General features: G+C 34.2%; 1 protein-coding gene across 2 annotated transcripts in view; it reads right to left on the bottom strand.

The window, feature by feature from the left end:
- Positions 1-27,279, bottom strand: part of EDIL3 (EGF like repeats and discoidin domains 3) — a 439,395-nt gene that overhangs the window by 113,454 nt on the left and 298,662 nt on the right. For both annotated transcript variants that reach the window (XM_059061090.2, XM_059061089.2), the window contains 3 exons: positions 17,409-17,564; positions 15,626-15,770; positions 11,052-11,236 (listed from right to left, as the gene is read on the bottom strand). In XM_059061090.2, coding sequence (XP_058917073.1) covers positions 11,052-11,236; positions 15,626-15,770; positions 17,409-17,564 — 486 coding nt within the window. The remainder of the gene's footprint in view (positions 1-11,051; positions 11,237-15,625; positions 15,771-17,408; positions 17,565-27,279) is intronic.

Below are 27,279 nucleotides of genomic sequence, written 5' to 3' on the forward strand. Positions count from 1 at the left end.
AACTATCCTAATATGAATTCTATGTTAAAGTTTAATGCATGTCAGTTACAAAAGCTTCCATTAGTGGAATGGAGAGAGACCTTTACACCGTGAACACAGAGAAGGCAAAGCAAAAGGGTATGAACATTTTCAGGAGGGCCAACTTTACAGTTTATTTAAAGATAAGTTCCAGTGAAAATCTGTTATTTTAAATGAGAGGGAAACAGTTTTAAAGAAGATTATCAGATGTACTTTTCAACAAATGGGAGATAATTTTTTTTACCACTTGAGTTGACAAACATTTGTGTGCTGTTGTGAACTTCTCTAGCTAATAAGCTCATTAGCTTATAGGAACTGTTTCTTAAGAGGCAAAACTGTTCACATGTTACTTTCTGTGCTTAAAGTGGTCAATGTACAGAGCCCATTTTATTGATGACATGGGTTGACTATGCTTCAGGCACACCTGGGCTAACTTTAGCTTATGTGCAACATTCTTTCTAAACAGGAAATGAAAATAATGCTTTGAAAGTACTTAGGCAATTTTAAATGCTTGGTTTGTACATATATGGACATAAAATTGATGAAATTGGGACATTGAGTAGGTCTATCACAAAAATAGAAGAATGAAGTGAATTGGAAAACCGTATTTCCAAATACACATATTTTGCATATATTTTGCTGTACTGAAAAAAAACCCATGAAAATCATGAACAAAATTCATGAAAAATAAAAGGCTACTAAGGTTAGACTTCTTCCTACATGATGTTAGATGCAAACAGCCATGAAATATGGCACTCAATGGAAAAGAGAGAAACTGGAATTTTGAGTCAAGTTCTGATACTTACAGGATTAAGTCATATAACCTCTATAAATTGTTTTTTCCTATTTTGGGACAGAACACTTTACATAAATAATTATATGTCTCCAGATTATTACAAAGATACAGATGCTTAGAAAAGCCTTTTGAAAACAACGAAGTGCTACAGAAATGCAAATTAATTAATACAGAATATTCTAAAGTGGTTTCTGGAGATGTTAAGGTAGTTATATTTATTTAATTAATTAATTTATTTAAATATATAGTTTTTTAAAAAAGATTTTTTGATGCGGACCATTTTTAAAGTCTTTATTGTTACAATATTGCTTCTGTTTTATGTTTTGATTTTTTTGGCTGTGAGGCATGTGGGACCTTAGCTCCCTGACCAGGGATCTAAGCTGCACCCCCAGAACTGGAAGGCGAAGTCTTAACCACTGGACCGCCAGGCAAGTCCCTTGGTAGTTATTTTTAAAAAGCACTCTGTGACCAAATAAGTTTGAAAATCACCAAGTAAAACAAATCTCTTTCCTATAGTATTTTTAAGCATCCTATGTTAATATTCATCTGAATCAGTAAGAACAGAGAAGAGGATATAGACTTTACTATATATTTCAGCATAGAATCTTTTTTTGTTGTTGTTTTGCGGAGCATCTTATAGAAACAGTGTTTTTCAGGGTACATTTTGAAAAATGCTGATAAAACTGACGATTGGGGGAGAAAGGGAATCTAATTCGTTTTAAAGAACATACATCTTCAGGATGAAAGAGTGATATACATTATCCTATTTTCATCAGTTCATAATCAGACTGAGAAAGAGAGGACCTTTTAGAAACTCTGGGTCTGTAGTAAGGGGGACTGGATTCCACTGGTAGAACTATGTGAAGAAAAGATGCATCTGGAAAAATAAAAATTTTGAATGCCAGGACCAGGAGCTAAGAGAGCTAAGACTGAGGTCAGCTATGGCCCTGTGAGAGCCAGGGCAGGGCTGAAACTCCACAAAGATGAAAATGAGCTGATGATAAATAGGCAATGAGCCTTCAGAGGGCAGGCTGGAGCCCTAATGCAAGACCAAAGAGGAGATAATCCAAAGAACAAGGACCCAGGAAAGCTCAGATGAGAAGAGGGTACAAGGGGAGGGCAGTCAGATGTGCACCAGGTTTCGCAGGGAATGGCAGGCAGGCCAAATGGAGGGAGCAGCATTGGATATCTAGATAGACCTGGGTAAGGAGCTTAAGTCATGAGTTAAGAAGTCAAAACTCTGGTTGGCCTTGATATTGAACCCACAATCTGTCCTGGCCAAGGAAATTGATATCTATTTTCCTCTGAAATATATACTAATTCCAGAAAGTGATTAAAATATATACTAATTCCAGAAAGTGATTAATTGGTAGGCAGCTATGTCCTTAGGCACATCATAAAGGATATGAGAGAATATTCTAACCAAAGGCTAATATGGAAATAGGCAAGGGTAGATGGACCTACACTTTCCAGTAGACATACTATGCCAAAGAAATACAATAGCAGCATAAAACAGAGACACAAGAAACTTAAAAGACATTTCACTGAGGCATGTTTTCCTCACAGAAATGCTAATTTAATAGTGAAAGAGAAAATGAATGCAATATTTGCTATAAATAAATTTATTTTACGTCAACGTTAGCTGGCAAATAAATACTTCACAAGTGAAAGACACCTTACTCATAAATGTAAATGAAAACTGAATGACCTATTCATCATAGCACCACTGGCTTCGAAGAAAAATTACAAAGATCTCTAGTATAAACCAAAGTAACCAGGCCAGGTGAGCTTAACTACAATCAAAAGTGTTGGGCAAAGAAGCGCTGTCTAAAATGTGGTGTGTGCACAAAGGACACACCATCGAGTTGTAGGAAGAAAGCTAGAATTTTCATCATATTTCCTATTTGTTTCATCTTAAACCAAAAAAATAGATATTATATTTTCTAAATATTTAACTTCAGTGCGTTCAATGTTTAACACTGTAAGTGGTATACAATTTTTACAGTGTAGAAGCACAGATTTAGAGGGCAAGCTGGATCCAAAGTGGTACCAGAAGCTCTCCTTCAAGAAAGGTATGGCCAGAGCTATGCTATGCACTGGACCCTGGAAGAGCTTCCTAATCCAACAAACATTCCCTGAAAAAAGGAATCCCCTCACTCACTAAATGGTTTACAAAATACTGTGGTAAAAATCATTGCATGAGTTTCCTGGTGTATTGAGCTCCCCTTGTACTGCTGACTGGCTATGCAATCTTTAGCAAATCTCTCAGACTCTCTGTAGCCTCCTAAAACAGAAATAACTTAGTCACTGAGAGGGCTGCTTTAAAGACAAAATGGGATCACTGATTAAAGTTGATTCCCATTTTATTTGAAAGCCTTCACAAATGCTCATCTTACTTGAAACAGCATTCCCAAGTTCTAAATTTTACTCATTGGCATATTTTCAGTTCATATTTTTAGAGGGAAATGATTACTATTCTTGTGACTATATTTTGTTACTATAAAGATAGCTAATATGCCACAAATTAAAATTTATTTGCATACAAAGGAATCAGAAGTCATTCAGTTTTCATTAACATAAAAACATGAACGGGCCTGCTGTGCACATACAATTCTTTTAAATCCTGCTGTTCAGTTTTTCAGTGGTTTCAAATATGGCTTCTAAGTAGAAGCATCCAGCTTCCCACATTCCAGTTTATTGCTTTTGGAATGTTGAATCCATAACAATTAGGGCATCAGTAATCACACCTGCAGGTGGACACAATGCCCAATGTATCTTTCAATTCCTTGCACGTGGTATTGTATTTTGTTATAAGAGGGGCTGCAAAAATATTTATTTGAATTAAAAAATTATGAAGCCATTTAACATAACCTCTGAACCAAAAAGCTTCCATCCAATTTTCATGTACCATCGGGGCTTGCCTTCCAAAACTGCACCCTGCACTCAATCTGATCTACTCCTTCCTCTGCCACCAGAACTATTGCTTTGTGTATTTTTCATGATGTCCTATATGTAAATGCTAATGTATTAGTACTTCATAATGGCTTGATAGGTCAAATTGCCGTGTCTTAGGGAATTCGTTTCTTTCAAGCTGTTTAAAGAGAGATATAAAACAAAGAAATGATTCAAAATCAGAATGGGTGGAAAGGTAGGGGAAAAGTTTTGGGTATTAAGTAGATATAATATGCAGAATATAAAAGTTAACTTTTTTAAAGGTTTATTTTAAGATTATACGGCTATACCATAAGACTAATTAAATTATACAATGTTGTTAACTTCACCAGAAATTATCTGGTAGGTTTGGTAATTTTCTGACTACTTTGGATTTGGCCAATCATCATTTAGATACTAGAATCTTAGTGGTGTGAGAGTTTTTTAAAAGGGAAGGTTGCCTGAGAGGTTATCTTTTTTTGTAATAGCTACATTTTAGAAAAAGAGCAAAAACTGATCCCAGAGTATTGCTGTGATTTGTCAGCCTTCAAAACCAGATTTTTGGAGTTCGAATTATGCCCTCAGTACAGCTACACTGATGTTTATGGCACTTTTCTTTGCCCTCTAAGTATTTTCTGTATAAATATCCTACTCAATTTTGTTTTGCTCATTAAAAGTTTTTTTCCTAATGGATCATGGAGATTTCCTTTGATATTATAAAATTATAAAAAAATTTAAAGATGAATTCATAATCCAAGCAAAGTATAGACTCCTTTGATTCATTTCATACACTCCAAAATATATTACCACTTATGAAAGATGGAAGATGTTTTACAATCCTGCATAAATCAGTTCATTATTTGATCTCTTATATATCTGCTTTATAACTGAAACCTTCGTGCAGGCTTACTGTTTACTAGATATGAAAGACTGAAATAGTGAATTGGAAATCAGAATATTCCTTCATATTGCCAAATGTTTCCCAGTGGCTTAGAGGTCCCTTGATCCTCAAAAACCTTTCCTTTAGCTCTTCTGTAAATACATTGTCCAGAGAGCAAGGGAAGTTAATGGCTTTAAAGAAGTTATAAAACTTATGGCTAGAATACTCCCTTTTAAAAATCTGAAATGGACTAAATTAAACAAGGCTTATTTAATTTGAAAACCTAAATTCAATTGCCTTCTTACACATTTCCACAAAATTAGTACTGAAATGAAGCTGTGTAGGGTTAGCTGCAATTTTGACAAAGGTCAGCATTAAAATGTGCAGTCTAACAACTCTATTAATTCTACTGATTTGGTTGAAATACTATGCAGACTACCTTGAATTAGCAAATGTCCCATGAAATAGACCAAAAGGTCATTTCCTAAGTGACACTCTGACATTTTTCTTCTTATTAGTCATTTATATTATGCTACCTTTTATGAAATTTGAAAAAAATTTTCATAGATTCAATTATGGATGATGAATTACCCATTTTCTATAGTCACCACCAATAAATAGGGCAATGAGTATATACACAGTGTATTCACTATAAGAGAATTTATGATGTCTTATTTAAAACAAGTTTTTAATCAATCCAAGTGAATTCATAGAGTGTGCTTTGTTTAGATGCATCTACTGTAGCAAAATATTTCTTCACAATTTATAAGATTATCATCAGTAATGTTCCTACTCCTGATAGAATGTCACTAAACATCTCAACCTCATGCTCAATTTTAATCAGTTTGTATAATCTGAGCATAAATAAAAAGGAATTTACACGATCTGTTGAAAAGGTCCTAAAAATGAACATTAAAAGCACATAGACATTCTAAGAAGAACATGATTTCAGTAGAGAACATTGCCAAATGACATAATGTTCATTTTAAATTATTAATAATATTATTATTACTCTCAGGTAAAGAATCTGAAAAACAACTGATGCTGCCTAGGTAAAAATATTTAAAATTTTTGTTTGCCAATGCAAATTTATGTAATCTATCAACATTGCTCACAGTATGCAACTGATCTAATGATATATTACTTTATATTTCATAGTTTTATTGGAAATTTCCTTTTGGAAGAAGCAAAAATATGTATGCATATCTTCATTCTTGGTCATAATTGGTGGTGTCAGATGATGCTCTCCTGAGTTTTCAGAAGCCACCAGAAAGAGAAAGAAGGGAACTACTTGTTGCTGGGTACCCACTATGTGCTTCCTCGGTTCTGTCATTTGTTTTATTTAATCCACCTTAAAACCCAACAAAATTTCTGGGTTTTTGTTTAGAAACTAGCCACAGGAGATAATAATAGTTTGCTTCTAAAAGATCTCTGTAAATTAAATGTCACTAACTTTATAACAGGGTTTAAAATAAAGTCCAACCATGTGTTAGGAATGTGCAACTCTGAGTTAGGAATGACTGCCTTATTATGTTTCAACTTAGGTGTAGGTAAGACTTTTTGAAAGGCAGGAACTACAATTTAACCTTTGTAGGCTTTTGGAAAACACATTGATAGAACTTCTTGCTCAAAGTTTAAGAGACCATCAAACATATCAAGTGATGGAACAACAGTTTTTCAGAGGTCTGAGAAATGCCTCTCTCTTAGGAATGCCTGTGGACTTAACACATTTTTGCCATGTTCATATAGGAATAGCATAATGATTTCATGATTAACAGTAACTCAAGGAAACGAATCAGTTAGGTTAAGATCACTCCTAAAAAAACCCCACAAGAACATTTCCTTGAGAAACTTCTGAGATTTTGACCTTAGAGAAGAGAATGGAAGAAACATTAGAGGAATAATAAGAATAAAATGTCAAAGTGATATTTGAATACATAAGAATTCCTTAAAAGAATGCATAAAGATTCCTTAAAATATATCACAATTGGGTAAAGGATTTTTTTTTTTGGTTTCATATTCAACAATTCTATTTCCAGATACTATATGATTGGGTTTTGGAAAAATCTATCAAACTGAAATAAAATTCTCATTATTAAAGAGTTACGTGTATAGTTGGCATATAAAAGAAATTTCTTAAAAAACAATTAGTAGGAGACCGATAACAAAGAAAGAGGATTTAAATGGCAGCCCTGCTATTTCTCAGAATTGATGCATTAAGATCACAGCCAAAATTTATAAGTTCAGAAGCCTTAAATAAGGATAAAAATTGATTCTACACCAAAAATTTAAAAAAATCACCCTATACATTATCTATGAAAATATTAACCTTATTTTCAACAAAGATACTAACAAATGTAACAATATACAGTTGAACAGATTCTACTCTCTTGAGGAGAAGACACTAAAAATTGTCAATTCTGGACCATTTTCTTGCATGATGTCAAAAACGAAAAAATAAAAATAAAGATGTCAGTTCACCTTGCCTTGGAGATTCTGAATATGTTTTGACACAACAAAAAATAGACATACACTACGAACAACTGGTCCTTGAATTGACAGAAATCTGTCACCAACAGAATGAATCAATTTCAGCATGCAAGTGACTTTAAGAAGACAGATGAAAAGTCATCTTTAAAAAAGTGATGGGGGCTTCCCTGGTGGTGCAGTGGTTTAGAATCTGCCTGCCAATACAGGGGACATGGGTTTGAGCCCTGGTCTGGGAGGATCCCACATGCTGCGGAGCAACTGGGCTCGTGAGCCACAACTACTGAGCCTGCGCGTCTGGAGTCCGTGCTCCGCAACAAGAGAGGCCGCGACAGTGAGAGGCCCGCGCACCGCCATGAAGAGTGGCCCCCACTCACCGCAACTAGAGAAAGCCCTCGCACAGAAACGAAGGCCCAACACAGCCAAAAATAAATAAATAAATTTTTAAAAAAGTGATGGATGAAGGTTTGCATTGAACATTACACCCTGATTCATGTAAAAATACTTGTTTTATTTTGATCTTTCTAAAGAAATTTGCCATTGGCTATACCGTTATGTGGGTATTTCTAGAGTCTACCAGCCTGTCTGAGTTACTTATGGGGTGTAAAATATTTTGTCTTATTCCACATGGCATTATGATTCACAAATAATGTTGGCCACACCCAGTTAATCTGAGATATGACTGAAATGTTTTCAATTTTAAAAATATTATACAGCAACAAAGAACAAGTTTAACTTCACCATTCAAGTCTAACAAACGGAAAGGATATTTTCCATGGTTTCTTCTAATTAAGAACTTGAAAAGTTCATAAAGGCTATCGATTATGAAAATTTAGTTCCTTTATTAAAAAGGCCAGACCTTTAATATGAAATTTTAGATTTCTTTTTCAAATATTACTTAAAATTTTGAGGATATTAGCAGTTGGTCTCTTAAATTGGGGAGCAAATTCTATGCATTTTAGGCCCAAATCACTAAATTGAATAGTACTTTGATCGATTCACTCATTCTTTCATTCAATGGTACTTATTGTGGGAATGTAAATTGGTACAGCCACCATGGAAAACAGTATGGAGGTACCCTAATAACCTAAACTTACAGTTACCATATGATTCTGCAATCCTACTCCTGGGCATATATCTGGAGAAAACTATAATCCGAAAAGATACATGCACCACAATGTTCACTGCAGCACTATTTACGATAGCCAAGATATGGAAACAACCTAAATGTCCATCCTCAGATGAATGGATAAAGAAGATGTGGTACATACATACAATGGAAAATAGCCATAAAGAATGAAGTAATGCTATTTGCAGCAACATGTATGGACATAGAGGTTATCGTACTAAGTGAAGTAAGCCAGACACAGAAAGAAAAATGTCATATGATGCCCCTTATATACGGAATCTAGAACAAAGAAAAAGATATATATGAACTTATTTACAAAACAGAAATAGATCCACAGACATAGAAAACAAACCTATGGTTACCAAAGAGGAAAAGGATGGGGGAGGGATAAATTAGGAGGTTGGAATTAATATATACACACTACTATATATAAAATAGATAACCAACAAGGACCTACTATATAGCACAGGGAACTATACTCATTACTTTATAATAACCTATAAGGGAAAAGAATCTGAAAAAGAATATATATATGTTTACTGTGCTGTAGACATGAACCTAGCACAATATTGTAAATCAACTATACTTCAATAAAACAAAAACAGTACTTATTGAATGCCTACCACATGTCAGGTATTGTGACAGGTATTTAGTTAGGTACTGGACCACAGACTGAGAAAGTAGAAAAAGGCAAATGTGGTTCCATCCCTCCTGGAGCAAATAATGTAGCATGAAGACACAACTTCCAATAGAGTGTGATCATGTGACAGTGAGAGAATTACAGGGGACACAGTAGTATCCAGAAGAGAACTTAAGCTAGATTTGGTGTGGGATGGAGCTGGCAGCAAAGCCTTCCCAGGGGAAAGTGCATCTAAACTACAGTTGAAGGATTTAACCAACAAAAGGTTAGGGATGCTCTGGGCAGAGGTGCTCTCTCCATTCTTTTCCTCTAGGAAGAGCACATTTATAACGGAAGGGGAAGAGAGAGGTAGTGTATGGTTTGAGAAACTGAAGCAAATTTAGAAGTGTGGTAAGAGGTGAATTGAGGCCAAATCACGCCAAGATTTTTAGGCTATCTTAAGAAAGCTGCACTCGATTCTTAGGCTGATGGGGAACAATTGAAGGGTTTATATAAAGGAGTAAAAGAATCACATCTGCATTTTAGGGGAAAAAAAATCACATAGGTTACAATTTGGGAAACAGGTTTTTAGAGAGTCAGACCAGAAACCAGAAGGCTGGTTAGGAGGCTTCTGCAAAAACCAAGGTGAAAGAGGATGGCAGACTGGATCCTGGAAGTGGCAGTGGGGATGGTGAGAAGGGAAAGAATTTTAGAGAAGTTGAATCCTTTTTTCAGTAGTTGAAATAAACAGTACTCACTAAATTGGCTAATGTGAGTTTGTGGAGTTGGTGAAATTGAGGTTGTCAGGAAGATAACAGGCAGAGGAAGGGAGGCCTGGAGGACAGTGCGAAGCAGCGGCTAGAAGGATGAAGAAAAACAAAGTGTGGTGTCATGCAAACCAAATAAAAGGAATGGTTTATGAAAGAGGTAATGTCTTAGGAGCTAGAATAGTGTGTTGCTCACTCATGTGCCATCGCTATTTATCACGGTATGTGACGCTTCAGAGGTACATCACAAACATTTGTCAAATGAATGATTTAATTTAGTAGTACTGCTACATATAGGCAAGGACATGAGGCTGGGTTCTGGGATGATAAATATGTCCTGTATTACATATATATATATATATATATATATGTATAAAGTCTACCTTCAAAAAGTTCACAGAATAGTAAAAGGAGAAAGACATACATAATTATCCATTATGTATGGTAATGAAAGAACTAAATAAAGCTTCAGATCAATAAAGATCCAGGTAGAATGTTAGGGGACAGTAAAGAAAAAACGTGAATATTTCTGTAAGAATAGGGAAAAGTAGGGTCAAGAAAGAAGAGACTTGGAAATTTAGGTGACTTTGTAAGAACAGTTTCATATGTGGCAAATCTGGTTTGACGACGGGTGACATTTGCTATTGTAATTGTTTTCGTGATTTCCAGAAATACAATGAATTACCACCGTTTTGAAACTCATACATGCAGCATAAAAAAATCAATAAGAGGAGAACGCACATCTTTCAAATAAAATGACCTCATTATAGAATTAAGCTGTCTTACTTTTCTTTGCTACAGAAGACATTAACAAATTTGTGCATACTTAAAAGTACTCCGCAAATAGGTGCGCTTCAAGAAGGTTGTTTTAAGAAGCACTGACTATAATCTTACCTCATTTGCAAATGATAAACAGACTGCAATGTCTATGCTTTCCTTCTACAAGCAAGCTTTCTTATGAGAATGTAATCAAATTGCTCCATTGCTTAGCAACCACAGATAAAGAGCTAATAAGTCATGAGTCATGATTCTATGGGAACAATCTGCTGGTCAGTGGCATGATTTCAAGGCGGTTTGGATTCCTGCTGTGATGCTTTCAAACCAATACTGACACAAAGCATTAGAATAGGTGAGAGTTAAAATGCAAATCCTTTCATAATCAATGGAATTGACCTATATATAGTGTGATTTGGTCCACCCTGCTGCATCAGTCTGACAGTAGCATCTATAAATCAACATCAGAGTAAAAATAGCACACGAAAACGGATTCATAAGGAATTTTTGTTTTACCCATTTAGTTAAGCCACAGAGGAAGGCTCATTTAAACTAGTATTAAGATAATGATTCCGATATTTATCTAACCAACAGGAAATCTTCTAAGGAAGAGGAAAAGTGGGTAGTGAGACATTTTTAGAAAATATTACCTGTAACCATTGTGACTGGTCATTGTGGCCGGAGGTCCAGGCATTCACTTTGCCCTGCTTGTCCAGCCGAGCTTTCCTTGGTTCCCAAGTGAACATGTCCATATTCAGAGTTCTGAAGATGCTGGAAGCAGTGATCTGATAGTCCTGTATGTGTCCTGATTTCATCCCCAGAGGCTCAGAACAGCCTGGAAGAAAATGAGAAGGGCTCTATGAGAAAAATAATTTATCATGCTGGGAAGTTTTCTGTATTCATTTTGGATAGGCAAGAGAAGATTAAGCATAATGCTATTCATCCCACCAAAGAGAGAGCATCTAAATTCAAAAAAAGGCTATAATCAGAAATAAATCGGGAACAAAATCAAAAAACAAGATAACCAATTCAAGCTATTTTGTCTGAATACATTTTGGAAAAATTGAAAACAAGACAGACAATTCAAACTACTTTTCTGTGATAGATAATTTTGCAAAATGAAAGCAATGCTGAAATGCTCTCTCCTATCTTATTACCGATAGCCTCATGACGGTTTCCCAGTTTTCAACAGTTTCATTTTGTCTTTAAAAATGGAACATTTTCTCAGAAAGGATATTTGGTTTTCTTTTATTTGTTTTCGTAATACTGAAAATGAAAATTCCCTCAGTACAAAGTCATTTTCACAAACTGCTCCAATGGTATGTTCTAAACGGGACAGCATTTGTCTTCCAAGAAACCTGTTAATCATTATCACTGATTCTTATAATGCCAACATGACTTCTTCTGGAAGATAGGAAACTAATATTTATTCAGCGTATACCATATACCTCACATTGTGCTAGTGTAGAATTTAAACTAACAGATAACAGAAAAAAAAATAAGCTAATTCTAGCAAAAACCATTAATGGACAAGACTTTTCATAAATTATTATATTTTAATCATACCCCATAACCTCTAGTATTGGATATTTTTTGAAGATTTTCAAATCTGCCACATATATTTTCAGGTTTGACATGATGCAAAATTTGGGTTTGTTTGTCCTTGAAAAATCTTGTATGTATGTATGTACATATATACAGTACTTCCCAATGTTGAATTGCAATTGTGACAAAATTACATTCACAAAGCTTGTAATGGAAAGTATGATTCTATTATCATATTAGCCATCGTCTGAGTCTTCCATATGTAAAATTTTACCTTTTGGCCAAGGAACACACAGGTAAGTTTGATCATCAAGAAAGCCAAGATAAAATAGGAGACTTCTCTAATCAATGTCATCTCCTCATACTCTGCTAATGCCCTACATACTAGCTGTGTGGCCTTGTACTCATTATTTAACCGCTTTGTGCCTCAGTCTTCTCAACTATTAAATGGTGATAATAATCAAAATTATCTTTAAAAAGTCTTCTAAGAAATTAGTTGATAAAATATTTAGAAACAGTGCTGGCATATAGCTAGCATTCAGTAAATGTTAGCTATTTTTTATTATCTCCATAAAGCTTATTCCAACAGATGACAGTATTAAATCCCCAAATCAGCATACCAGTGAGTATTAAAGAATATCATATGATTGGCTGCAATTTCTGAAACTAGACCATTTTCAGTCCAGGCTCTAAGAGGGGTGGTTTAGAACTTTTCACTGATAAATATAATTCTTAATTACAATTACTTGCTTTCTGTCCTAGTCGATCTAGATCAAGTCTTCCTTCTTCAGGCTCCTCCATATTTGCCTTCACCTCCACCTTCTAGGAAATTCCTATCCTATGCAAACATGACAGAGACTGACATAGAGGGCTAGCCAATTGGATGTCTTAGCTCAAGTTTTGTTGAGTTGCAGGCATAGGAGACCTATACCCCAAGTTCCATGATATAAATAGTTCTAAATCCTAAATACAAATTCTGAAAAAGAAAAATTTCATGACAAAAATCTCAAAGATTTTAGAAAGTTCTAAAGTCTTAATAGCATGCTCTTTATCTTCAACCAGTTCTAAGGTAACGTGCATTGTCTGTATTATGGATTTCTGACTTTTTCTTCTGTTATCACCACCGGCCCCCCACCTTGCCACTGGAATCTTTGTACAACCGCTTGGCTTGCAGAAGAGACACAAAGGAAAGAGATACAAAGTTGCTTTTCTCCTTTTTGCGATGTAACACAGTTTTTGAAGTATTGGATAGAAAAGGCATACCTTTACTTTGACCATTTCTGCTTAGTTACAGAATTCATTTCATTACCCAGTCTGTTGTCTAGTACTCAGCCCAGAGGAAGTGCTGAATAATTTGTTCAAAGAGTGAATGAATGACTATTCTTTTACTAATCACGGTCATGATCCATTTCATTCTAAACATCTTAAATCATATCTCTTTCGAGAATTTAGGGGAATTTTCTTTGTAAGTATCTGGAAAAAGATTAACTGCTATCTTCTAGGCAGGCTGAGAGCTCTTATAACAGTTTATTGAATACAGTAAGGCAGCCTTGGGCTTTACAGTGTTGCACTGGGTTGTGGGAAATAGTTTGGTACATTCTACTAATGTTTATTTCCAAGTGTTATAGCTAACCTCTCTGTCAATTTGCCTCACATCACCAATTTCCCTTCTCATCCATATGATTTTATATGTATAAACTAACTCTTTTACCAACATGGAGAGGACCTGAACAAAATGAGGTATTAACAACAAAATTGATTATTTCTAAAGTGAGGTGGTGCCCTAGCTTTAAATTTTTATTAATTTTTTTGGCCACACCATAGGTCATGTGGGATCTTAGTTCCCCGACCAGGGATCAAACCCGTGCCCCCTGCATCGGGAGCACAGAGTCTTAACCACTGGACCTCCAGGGAAGTCCCACTGTTTTTTAAAATTTTATTTATTTATTTTTTCATAAGCATTCATTAAGAGATATTATTCTCTGCATACACTTTCAAAATCATTTTGTGGGGTTGGGAGATGAGGTATGGCTTCTTTTTGAAAACATAAAAATCCATAAAGGGTCAGGTGTAACCTCTTGTCAAACTTGAAAGTAAAATATGTTCATATCTTAGGGGTGTAACTGTGCCATGTCTGAGAGACTGGCTCTCATGAATCAAAAGACTGAAAAATTGGGGAAGGCGATGTTGTAGCAACTAAAAAGCATGGGACTTAACAGCAAACTTCATCATACTGTGGCTTCCTCTTGATTGCTTTATGATGAATGACTTATGGATGACACTGGCCTGTGGTGATATAGTGACATGTAATATAAACACCGTGCAGCAATAATTCTGCTGAGATTTACTGGTAGTCAATAAGCCAGTTCAAATTACCAAAATAAGGAAAACATCCCCATTACGATAATTAATGGTACTAAAACTGTATGTTGATTGCTTCATAAAAGACACCCATATATAATATGAAAATGTGATTCTTAAAATATCAATAGATTCACTCATCTGTCCAAATGTCTCTAACTCCTTTGAATGTAATGGGTTCATTTAAAGTTTGGTTGTTTTTTACTAGTAACTTCTGTTTCCTTGAAAATCATTCCCTTTCTTAACATCACAAATAAACCCAAGAAGGGAAATAGATAAAGTGTGTGTTTTAACCTATATGCAACATTTTGAAATGAATAAAAAGCTCTCAGTTGTCTCTTTGCAGGGATGTGTCCTATTTTAACTAAATGGCACTTCTGTAAGTATGACAAAAGTCTCTCATACTTGGAGGTTACACTAAAAAGTGGGGCACACATGAATTTTTAGTTTTCTTAGAAACACAGCGGTTTGAACAAAATCTCAGGCCAAAGTGGCAAAGATAGTTTGTAAATGTTGATGATAGAAATATAAGAACAACCACCAAAAATATAGCACAGTGAAACGCCAAGACAAGATTTTCTGTTTAGTTCAGAATCTAGCTAGATTGAAAGTGAACGACTGTGAGATCCACTCATAAAGTCTTCATCTTTATACCTACTCCTGATGCTCCTGGAAGACAAGGATTATTTAAATCTGAGACACTTGATAGATTATCTTTGTGTTCGAAAACCACCGTTTGTACAATAAGCAGGTTGTTAGATAAAAATGATCTAAGAATGAATTCATAGTAGTAATCTTGGTTGTAAAGTACTGTCTCCTTGGAAGCAATGATAAATTTACATGTTTCATAAAACCTAAAAAAAAAAAAGACAAAACTAAATTCTTATGGTAGGTGTACAAAGATAAAGCTTACTTTTCTATGCCATATAGCCTAAATGTAACTGCAATTTATGAGGTCAGGCAGATTCCAGTTTTTACGAAATTTTGTCATAAAACATAAATCATAGTTATTATTAAAATCAAGAAGGCACATTTATATTTGACAAAAGTTTCCAATGAAAATTTGTTGTACTTTCTTTGACCACTCAAAGAAATACATTGCCCCTTCTACATTAATTCTATTCTGCAGCGTGTTTTAAAGCCTGTTTATCTTCCTCTCTCTCTCTCTCTCTCTTTCTCATTGAACCAAGCCCTAGACATTTTGTAGCAGAAATGAACATCTATGAGTGTTGAAAAATTGCAAGTTAGTAACACACTATATACAAATGTACTTTTTTTCCTTTAAAGAGAGTACAGAAATACATAATATGAGACTCACCTGACAGTTCACATCCAAGAAGCTCCATTCTCAAAGTGCAGTGTCTTCGACAAACTTGGGGATAGAGTCTCACATACTGAGCTTTTATGGGGGGCGTGAAAGAGTTAGCATAGGGTGTGTTGTTATCAACATTTCCACGGAACACCTATGAAAAGAGATAACATAGTTTAAAATTATTAACTGCAACAGCTTTTTAAAAAAAACCTATTTTCATATATTGACCCTATATCCTACATACACACGTAATCTCTCAAAGATTGGATTAAATAATCTAGGGGTTTGGAGCATTTAGAAAGCACCTTGCCATGAGAAGTGAATATAAATATAATTTTCTGTAAATTCAATATTTAATACCTTTCTGCAACCTTAGTATTTTATTTTTCTTCTATTGATATAAAATATAATGCTCATATCCCTAAAAAAAACCAACAAACCTATAGACAGAATCCTCATTAAAGCTGTAAACCACTGTGACCTATGGCTTAATCTATACCCTACTATGATGGTCATGTCAATTTGAGGCCATTCCTTCAGACTATCTTAATCTTTCAGCTTAATCTGGGACAGGGGTCTGTCTGCTCATTTTGCTACTTAGTAATTATAGTTTTTTTGTTTCATTTTGTTTTTAGGAGCCAGTCTTCACTATTGCTTCCTGATCACTCAGTTTCTCTAATACTGTGATCAGATTTATAACATTTTAGGGTCTCATTCCTCAAGATTACTTCCTTATCAGTCTGTCCCAGATAAGAGACTCCTAATTCTTCATATATATCTCCAGTGAAAAGCTAATTTCTCTCTAAAAAATAAGTGCTAAAATGTGTTATTTTAAATTCCTTTAAATCTCACTCTCATTTTACCCTCTATATAACCTGGTAATCAGAAAACCTATTTAAATTCATTTAAGAAGGTAACTTAAAAAATCGTTCATAAAATATATGAGAGTCTAGTCTAATGACTCAGTTTTAAATGGAATGAGCTGCAGTGCTGATTTTCTTTAAATTAAAAATTGGGGGTAAAATTAATTTAAAAATTAGAAATATATGAAAAGGCAAAGGAGACATAGAATATTATATCCATTCCTTCTAAAATATTTTATTCTGCTAAAGAACAAAATTTTCTTCCAATATGAAGTATATAAAGGTATTTATGTTTTCTATAACTTGGTGTTTTTCTTTAAAAATTATATTTTTTCTTTAAAAATAATAGTTTTGATCTGTATTTATTTGATTAAGGAGAGTGCTAATCTGTCAAAGCAATAAAATGAAATTGAAAGCTGACTGTTGTTAAAATAAAACTTAGGGCTTCCTTGGTGGCGCAGTGGTTGAGAGTCCGCCTGCTGATATAGGGGACACGGGTTCGTGCCCCGGTCCGGGAAGATCCCACATGCCGCAGAGCGGCTGGGCCCGTGAGCCATGGCCACTGAGCCTGTGTGTCCGGAGCCTGTGCTCCGCAATGGGAGAGGCCACGACAGTGAGAGGCCTGCGTACCACAAAAAAATAAATAAAAAATAAAACTTAATTTCATACACAGGACTATGCTAACTTTGTGATAAAGTGTTTATAGGACCACCGGTTAAAATCTGAGAAAGATTTAAAAGGTAGCTACTATACATTGATAATTTGGGATAACACCGTACCCTCTCCACACCACTGGTCCAATTAAAAGAATAATATATTTATTTTCAACAGTGTAAGACTTCTGCTGAATATTCAGTAATCTTTTGGTAATCCATGATCATTTATGGGAGTTTACTTTCAAATTAATAATGTCATATAAGTCTTACCATATCCTCATTGGTGCCTTTCACTGTGTACATTGCCCAAGTCTTTCCATCATTACTATAGGCAATTTTGTAGGATTTTGTATACTCTGGGCTTCCAATCCTCTTGGCTCCTTGAGTAATCACACCAGTAACTCTCATTTTTCTTTGTAAATTTATCTGAGGAGACAAGGCATAATCAACTATAATTTCATTGCTTTCAGGATAACGATGCTGATGATATCAAATTTGAAAATGGAACATTTTTATTTATTAGTAAAGACTTTAAATAATACAAGAAAATCATATACCAAGCTTAGCTTCAAAATGTCTTTCTCTGATGGTATACTTTTTTTTTTTAAGTAAAGCAATATGTAGGAACAAGATTTGAAAAGGGCAATGTGTCCCCAAAATATAAGTACTGAAAGCATTTGGTTGATTATGATATGTAAGTATGAGTTAGCAAAGTGAAAAATGAGAATGTTATCTTCTCAAAATAACCTCAATGACATTACTATGAAACTAATGTCAATATAACTGTTAATGTGTCTCAACTGCTTTAGCCTTCAAGAAATTTCCATTAAAATAAAACATGCAAACCTCTTTGAGAACTTTGAGTATTAGAATAAGAAGAGGTAAAGACAACAGTGATGGCAAAAAACAAGTACAAAAGCATCTTCAGTTTCTCAATCTTTATACTGTAGTCTCTGCTATGGGTTGTGTAAGTACACACTGGTCATGGAGGGTTTTTCACCAAATACTTCTCATTTCATTATATGGAGATGTTCTAACTGATATTTTCTCCCCATTCCAAATCACCCTACAACAGTTTGCTGCAGCATAACTGTCACCTAATAAATTTTTCAACATTTTTCTCATATTTAAATAGAAATCTCCTTTTGACACAACATAATCATTCATTAAATGCTACCATGTAAGAAAAATACTTTCTTCATATATGGGCAAACATTAAAAATTGTTCTATTCACTTTAAAATGCCTCTATGATGTCTATAAAATCTTAAGCTCAGTAGAAAGGTACTGTTTCAATGTTCTTGACAAATCGCTATAAAGCTCTTCTCTCCACCAATTACAAATCAGAATAATTTAAATCTGTTATACTATAATATTGTTAATAATTCAGAGACCATTTCCTGAGAAAACCAGAAAATCTTCAGATTCATGTAAGTGATAAGGATTTTCCACTCTCTGACGGGACTGTAAGAGTTAACATTTGAAATGGCGGAGGATGTGCATGAAGAAACTAGCGCCTCCAGAATCATTGTTTTTATATGATTAAAGACATGTCATACATTTAAAAAGTCAAAAATTGGAACTATGAAAGCAATCATTAAAGAGTTCCCACCCCAGACAAACACTATGACTCATTAAAAGACCTACAATGTTTTATTTCCCTGGATTTATAGATTTTAAATGTGTTAATGTGTTAAGGGCAATCCTGAACCCTGCATGTAGCCAGTGCCCTTTCAAGCTTCTGAAAGTTTGCTAACATGGCACGGTCCACCTTCCTCTCTCTTCTGAGTTTCTCTAAGTCACATCTTCCCTCTCTGATGGTTCTTCCCCAACTAGTGCTCATAAAACGAGTCTCTGTCTTACTCATATATAAAGAAAATCTGGAATTTGGATGAGTTAAAGAACTGGGGTGGATGGTCCCCAGCCTCTGACTGGCGAGCATGCCCATGTTTCACTCTTGTAAAGCAAACCTATAAACAACATTTTCGTTTTTAAATTCTGGGCCTGTGGTTCCTTTTTTCTTCAAAAGTGTGAAGTGAGTTGACTCGTATATCTGATTTTGCTTTTCTCATTTTAATACTTAGACATCAAAATTACTGACATGAATACATTTGATGTCCATTCTTGTTTGGAGGTACAAATAAAAGAATACTCCCCATGAAGGTAAATTTTACTTATTACTCTTTTATCTCAATTAGTTCTCTAAGGGTGATTTTGTAATTTTAACTGTGAGATTTGGTAAAGGTAACCTCTGAAAGAAACTTTCTGTATATTAGGTAAATGAGCACATTGCTATGAAAGAGCCATATTCTTCCACTATCGTAGGTATAGCGTCCTTTTTTCAAATGGAGACCCTTCATAGTCTAAATCTTTCTCATTATATAACATAAACAGTGGACACTATGAATCATGTTTCCTCCCATTTGGAAGCCAAATTCCACACTTGATACTGCTGAACATTCCTTTTTCATTATCTTTTATCTTGTAGATGGCCAAATTATCTCTGCTAGAGTTTGAGCTGATGAGCTGTAGACTAATTTTCTGAAGCTTAAATTATGTAACAATCAAAAAATGAAAATCTGAGTACATGTTTCTAAGTCATATCAGAAATGATGTTTTAAAAGATTCCTGTTTGCTCTAATATTTACAAGCTCTGAATATATATCTCAATATATCTATATATCTATATCTATATCTATATCTATCTATCTATCTATCTATCTATCTATCTATCTATCTATATCTCAATATATACTCTCTGGAATTCCAGAGAGTAAACAGCACCCAACTTGGGTGGTATCTACTTTTAGTAGGTATTTGTAATTAAATATCAGTACTGTTTTCATCAAATAAAAAATAACAACCAAAAAGTGATTCATGGAATACTGGTTCAGGGATTATTAGCAATTACTAGGTTTTAGGCTTTTGAGTTCTCCTGTATCTAGCATTATTAAACTTGGAATAATAAGGAATTCATATATAAAAGAGCTATAAAAGAGCATATATAAAAGAGCACTGTCATAGTCATACACAAATTTAATACCAGGAATCTATATTACTGTGAGAAATAAACTAAACCTTGGGAGAAGGTTATCATATGATTTTAAAAACATCTCTACCACAAAACTTGCTGCAAGTAATCCCCTTTCATCCCACTCCAACATTATTTTGTGACCTCTTTCTAAAATAACATCAGCTAAAAGTTGATCTGACTTCTGTTTATTCTGCCTGTATGAAGGTGTAAATAAACTAAAGGTCTACTAAAGGGGATTATATCAGAAATTCCAAAATTACTCCCTGTGACCTTGATAGATGTTTGGATATGCAATAAAATATTTTCATTTATTTATCTGGTTTCAGAGAAATTACTGTTCCACTGGGTAGTAGGTATACTGCATGTCCTTAAAAAAACAAAAGTACTTTCTAAGGTGTTTTGAGTGAACTGTTTTCCCTGCATTAATGTAAATATTAAGATACATAATCTGGATCTAGAATGCCTAGAACCCAGGCAAAGGCCAGGCAGAAGGCAGCAAAAGACTGAGTTTCGGCCCTGGCTTTTGCCACTTCCCACCATATCTTGAACAACTTGTCTAAGCTTTCTGAAATTTAATTTCCTCCCTAGTAAAATGGATTTTAATAGAATTCTTACATGTGAAAATTACATGATATAATGCATGTAGAAATTTAATAACACTTGCCACCCAGAAAACTCTGTGGTTGCCTTTTGGGTTGATTTTTGGGTTTTGTTGTGCTTTAAATGAAAAGGGGCATTCCTTTTCTGTATTCTGCCCTTATAGGAGCTAATAATCATAATAACCATATGAAAAAAACTTTGAAATCAACTTCCAAAGATAGGTACTAATAAGATATTTAGGGCTATTATGTTTAAGTGTGCGCGCGCACGTGTGTGTGTGTGTGTGTGTGTGTGTGTGTGTGTGTAAATCTAACCATTAGATTCAACATGGGGGAAAAGGGGAAATTAATGGGTATCTGACAGGTGGCAGGTTAAGATTTCAAAAAAATTTTTAAAAATCCCTAAAAAGATAAAGGAGTTTTTGAAACATAAGACAGAAACAAGCATCTAAATAATAAAATAATGAAAACCAAATGGAAATACTGAGAATAAAATATATAAAGTTAAATAAAGTTTAAAATGAAGCTGAACAAGTTCCCAATGGGGTGACTTCAAGCAAAGAGTCATAGTTGAAGAATAAATTAGTGAACAGAAAGACAGGTTATGAAACCCTTTCTAAAAGGCGATGGGATAAAGATATTGCCCATATTGGCAGATGATATAACAATTTACTTTGAATATTCAAGAGAAGTAACAAATAATAAAAACTAATTAAAAAGTTCTGCAAGTTTGCTTAATATAAGATCAGCGTATAATTAATCGGGCTTCCCTGGTGGCACAGCGGTTAAGAATCTGCCTATCAATGCAGGGAACACGGGTTCGAGCCCTGGTCCGGGAAGATCCCACATGCTGCGGAGCAACTAAGCCTATGCACCACAACTACTGAGCCTGAACTCTAAAGCCCGCGAGACACAGCTACTGAGTCCACGTGCCACAACTACCGAAGCCTAAACGCCTCGAGCCCGTGCTCCGCAACAAGAAGAGCCACCGCGATGAGAAGCCTGAGCACCGCAACGAAGAGTAGCCCCCGCTCGCCGCAACTAGAGAAAGCCGGCGCCCAGCAACAAAGACCCAACTCGGCCAATAATTAATTAATTAATTAATTTAAAAAAATCATATAATTAATCTAGATCAGCAATTATCAAAGGAAAATGTAATATAAATAATCAAAATAGTGTGACACTGGCACATGTAAAGGCAGACTGAGCAATAAAACAGAAGAGAAAAATCAATAAATAGACCCCAGTAGGTAAGGAAATTTTGTATATGAAATAAGTGATATTCAAATTAGTGGAGAAAAGATGGAATATTCAATAACTGGATTGGGACAATTTGGTAGACACCTTAAATAAATAAATTTAGATCAGTATCTGTCATTTTATCCCAGAATAAATTCCAGGTAAATTAAACACTCAAATGAAAAAAAAGAAAGAAGGAAGGAAAGAAACCACAAAGGACAGAGGAAATGTAGAATTAAGAATACTCTCAGAGATAAAAATGACTTTCTAATCATGGTATTGGTTTTACAAATGTTATTCTATTAAACTATAATTTTCTTTAAAAAGCAAAATAAAGTCAAAATACAAATGACAAACTGGGATTCATATTTTTATCAGAGCACAGGATTAATCAAAAACAATTAGATCTTACAAATTAATAGGTAAAGCACAGGCAACCTAAGAGGAAAAAAATGGGCAAAGGATTTCATTAGTTGACATCTAAGGAAATATATATGGATATTAAACATAGGAAAAGATACTCAATCTTATTTATGTAAATTGAATTAAATCTACCCCAGGGTACTATAATTCACCTTTTACATGAGCAAAAAGCAAAATAAATTTAAAAAAATTATTATATGATATTAGCAAAAGTGTAAAGAAATACGCAAGCATGTACATTCGTGGTGGGAGTATAAGTGACACAGTCTTTTATGAAGGGCAATTTAGTGACTTGAAACAAAATGACAAATGCACATTTTCTTAAACTCTGCAATTTCATTCTAGGAATGTAGCCTACAAGTATAATCACACATAGACAAAATGATATAGGTACAAAGTTGTTCCCTGCAGCACTATGTATAATATAACACAATTTCAAGCAATTTAAAATGTCTGTCAATAGGGGTCTAAGCCATTTCATTATGGAGAAATCCAGAAAATGAATACAATTCAGTTGTAAAACTAAAGAACAGGAATGAAGGAGCGGGGAGGGGACAGGGAGAGAGGAGAGAAAGAGAGGCGATCTCAGCATACGATTTAAGAAATTACTGCTTTCAAGTTTTGGTGTGGTATCAAAGAAGAGGATCTACAATTATCTGGAAATTATGTGAAAAGAGTACAAAGACTTTAGTAACAGGACAGTGTGCACTGTATGCTCCTCTTTACTGTAAAGGGCAAATAATAAATATACATATTTTCTTGTACATAATTATAATGTCTGAAAGCAAAAATAAGAAACTGGTTAACAATGGTTTCAAAAGGAGGTAAACAGATATCTGGAAGAGAGAATTAGGAAGAAGAATTTTTACTATACTCTTTTGTGTCTTTTGAAGCTTCTAATTTGTAGATGTCTTACCTATTCAAAATACAAATACAATTAGAGTAAAAAAAAATAAGATGTTATTTATAATACCACAGTCATTATAAAATATCTAGAAATTAACCTCAAAAATAATTAATATGACTTATGGAGAATATTTTTAAACTAAAGGACATTATAGAAGACCAGTATAAATTTTAATGGATGAGACGATATAATAAATTTATTCCCTCAATTTTGTTTGTAAATTCTGTGCAGTTTTTTCATCAAAATCCAAAAAAAAACTATTTGCCATGATAAATTTATTCTAAAAATCTATACTTTTTATTTTAAATTATACATTGAAAACTAAACATTCATTAATAGATAGCTAAATGAATCTTGAAAAAGATGTAACAAAATGGGGGAAATCTGCCATGTATTAAGACATTACAAGACCATTTTAATTAAAAATAATGTGGTGCTAACACATAGATAGAAAAATATCCATGCAAATCGGAAAGGGGATCCAGGAAGAGTCCCCCATATATAGTCACACTTGAGGCAGCACTACAAGCCAGTGGAGAAAGGATAGATTATTTAGTAAATGGTGTTGAGAGAATTGATGCTCTATATAGAGAGAAATGAAGTTGGATTGGAATGTACTGAAGACCAAATGTGAAAAGCAGCACTATTCATCTAACAGAAGAAAATGTAGAAACATAATTTTTGTGACCTCAGAGTTGAAGAAGCTGTTTTGTTTTTTTTTTTTACTTATTCTATCATTTATTGAGGAAAAAGTTTTACATGTTAGGGTGAAGCAGTAGAAAGCAGTGACACAGAACCCCATCATTTCCAGCCTCATGTAGCCAAGAGAAGACCAGAAAAGAACAAATGTGAAGGAAAAATGGAATTGGCTCCCCAAAGAAATTAAAGGTTTCTGTTCAGCCAAGTACATGGTTGGGTAAGGGTAATAGAAAGGTGACAGCCTGGGAGAAGATATTTGTAATGTCAAAAGCTGGCAGGCTTATTTAGTGCACTAGGTCTCAAGACTCCCTTACTCTCAAAAATTATTGAGGGCCCCAAAGAGCAAATACACTGATATCTGACACTGAGGGATATATATATCAATGCTTATAATGTTAGAAACTAAAATTGACAAATTTTATAAATACTTATTAATTTTTAAAATTAATAACTTTATTAAAATAGTAAAATAATTGATTAATTAATTAAAAATAAGAGTAACAAAACAATTACATTTTAACATAAACTCCATAATTTTGTAAAATAATAAATTGTCCAAAGCCAAAATTTTACTGGGGAGAGGTTATTTTACATTTCTGTAAATCTCTTTAATATCTGATTTAAGAGAAGATAAGTAGGTTCTCATATTTATTTTCTACATCAAATCTATTGCAAAATATTTTTTGGCTGAAGTATGAAGAAAATCCAGCTTCACACAGATATGTAGTTGGAAAAAGGAGTATTTTAATAACCTTTCCAGATAAGTGTTTATATTCTTCTTTGCTACCACATCAGAACTTGACAAGAAATGGTTTCTTAAATTTAAGTTGCAGTGTGGAATCTGAAATCTACCAGTGAACTTCTCATATTCGTTATGTTAAAATCCATTGGCTTATCTTGCACTTTGAATGGGTCTTTTACCCATGCACGGTTTTGTAAAATCATGCATTGGTCGTTTGGAAAATATAGACTCACGGAACTATGTGGGCTCTCTAAAATATTACACATTTTATTATATAATATCAAAAAGTCACATTCATGAATATCACCACCAATTTCATTAAAAAATCTTAAAACACTGGAAGCTCTCAAGCTCACGTTGGCAGTTACATTTTTTCCAAAATTCTAATTTTCCCTTGAAATTTCAGTTATATCTAGCAACAAATACTGTCAGCTGTTTTTCTTAATGTGGCAGGACTACTTCGTTCATTTTCAAGAAAATATCTGCCAAATATCCAGGTATGAATGAATAGTCATGGTTTGTCAGTTGTTCTCTGAAGTAAAGATAATATTCAAATAAGGAGGGGGTGGTTCAGCTTGCAAATCACACAATCTCCCAAGTGCTTTTCCTCGAGATCATCCTCATAGTTCAGTACTCAGCAGAAGTGCTTTGTGTGTGATTCCCATGTCATCATGCAGAATATTAAAGACATGGCCAACATCGGCATTTAATAAAATTAATGATCGTTACTGTTTCATCAAGGACATTCTTAAATGAGCTGGAGTTTTGTTTTTGGCCTCCAGCGTGTGCATAATGGGGGTGAATACAAAGACTACTAGTACAGTTTGATGCTACTGTCTTGATTTGTGTTAAGGCTCCAGCAATTTTACTCACCATTGTTCTGTGGCAACAGTACAAATGTCAACACAGTGAGGATGGCAAAGAAAATCTTATAATTATTATGGAAATAGTGTTGACCTGTGAACTTCCTGGATGGGACTTTGGGGGTCCCTGCCTCCACAAGACATAAGGGTACTTCAAGTTCAGTTGAGAACTACCGATGTGAAATATACAAGGGGTTATTACACACACACACACACACACACACACACACACACACACTCCAAAGAGATGAAAAAACAACAGGAAATGGAGCAAAGCATATTAAAGGGCAATTCAGAGAAAAGGAAATGCCAATAGTTAAATTTTCACTATTAATTAAATAAATGCAAATTAAATAAAAAGAGCAATTTATAGCCAACAACGTATAGCCAGAATGGCAAAACAAAAAACATGAGGTAATATCAAGTATTGCTGAAGTATTCCTCTGCTGATGGCAGGAATTGTTATTAAAAGTAACCTATTCCTGGGTATTCCTCCCCCCACCCTGCAAATTTCTCAATGAGAAATGCACACACATATTTATTGTAGAATTTTTTATGTTAGCAAAGAAGAGCAGCTTAAGTGATTATCCCTAGAGGAATAGAGATTTAAAATATAAAATGTATGTGTGCACATGCATGTGTCTGTGTGTGCTTTTGCACACATACACAAAAGCATACTTTCTGAGAGTCAGAAGTGATGAACTGGATTCATACATAGCCAACTAAAAACATAAGAATGTGGAAAAAACCAGAATGAAATATACACAACACCATTTATGTAAATTGAAAAACAAACACATATACAACATAACGTCATGCACTTTCCAATAATTCATGTGTCTAAATCAACCCCGGAAAGGTGAAATGAAAGATTACACATCAACTCTTCTAGGCTGAGTTTCTATAAGAGAAGACGAATGAGACAGAAGTTGGGGAATGAGTAACAGTGCCAGGAAATAAGGAGGTTCATCCTCGAATCAGTGTTGGCAAAAGATATTCAAAGTGGGGGGAAGGGATCATTGGTTCCTCTCATTTCCTCCTCTGTTCTCAAGGAAAAGAACTTAAGTATGGCCATCTGATGTAAAAGTACCATTACATACAAAAGTATTTTCCGAGACTCATTCGCCAGTATAAAATACAGTGCCATAAGCATTTCAAGCATACTTATTGTATAATAACATATTTAAAATTATTTATAGTTGTACTTTAGGCAAAAGCTAGTATTAAATAAGCAATTAGCTTTAAAAGTAGCTTTATGAATAGCTAATTGTTTTTCTCTACCTCAACCTAGACGTTGTGATACACCTAAGTAATGCATTCCAGTGTGGGTCTGACTGGTAGTTGGTATCACTACATAAAAACTATATGAACATAAAATGTAAACAAATACAGCCTGCCAAAAGGAACTACATTCTTATTTTATTAAATTGAAAAAAAAGCTTTCAGTTTTTTAAATGTTGTAATACTTGGGAAGTGGAAGAGGAAGGATTCCTTTTTGAAGAAAAGGAAACGTTTTCCAATTGAAGATTGTTAAAAGATAAACTGAAGTATATTAAAAATTTTAAGAGTTTATTTGATCAAAAAGTGATGTGAATGGGGCAGGACCAAACAAGAAGTGGTTAAGAGTGTTCCACAA

This window comes from Kogia breviceps, chromosome 4 (assembly GCF_026419965.1).
Source record: "Kogia breviceps isolate mKogBre1 chromosome 4, mKogBre1 haplotype 1, whole genome shotgun sequence".
Taxonomy (NCBI): Eukaryota; Metazoa; Chordata; class Mammalia; order Artiodactyla; family Physeteridae; genus Kogia; species Kogia breviceps.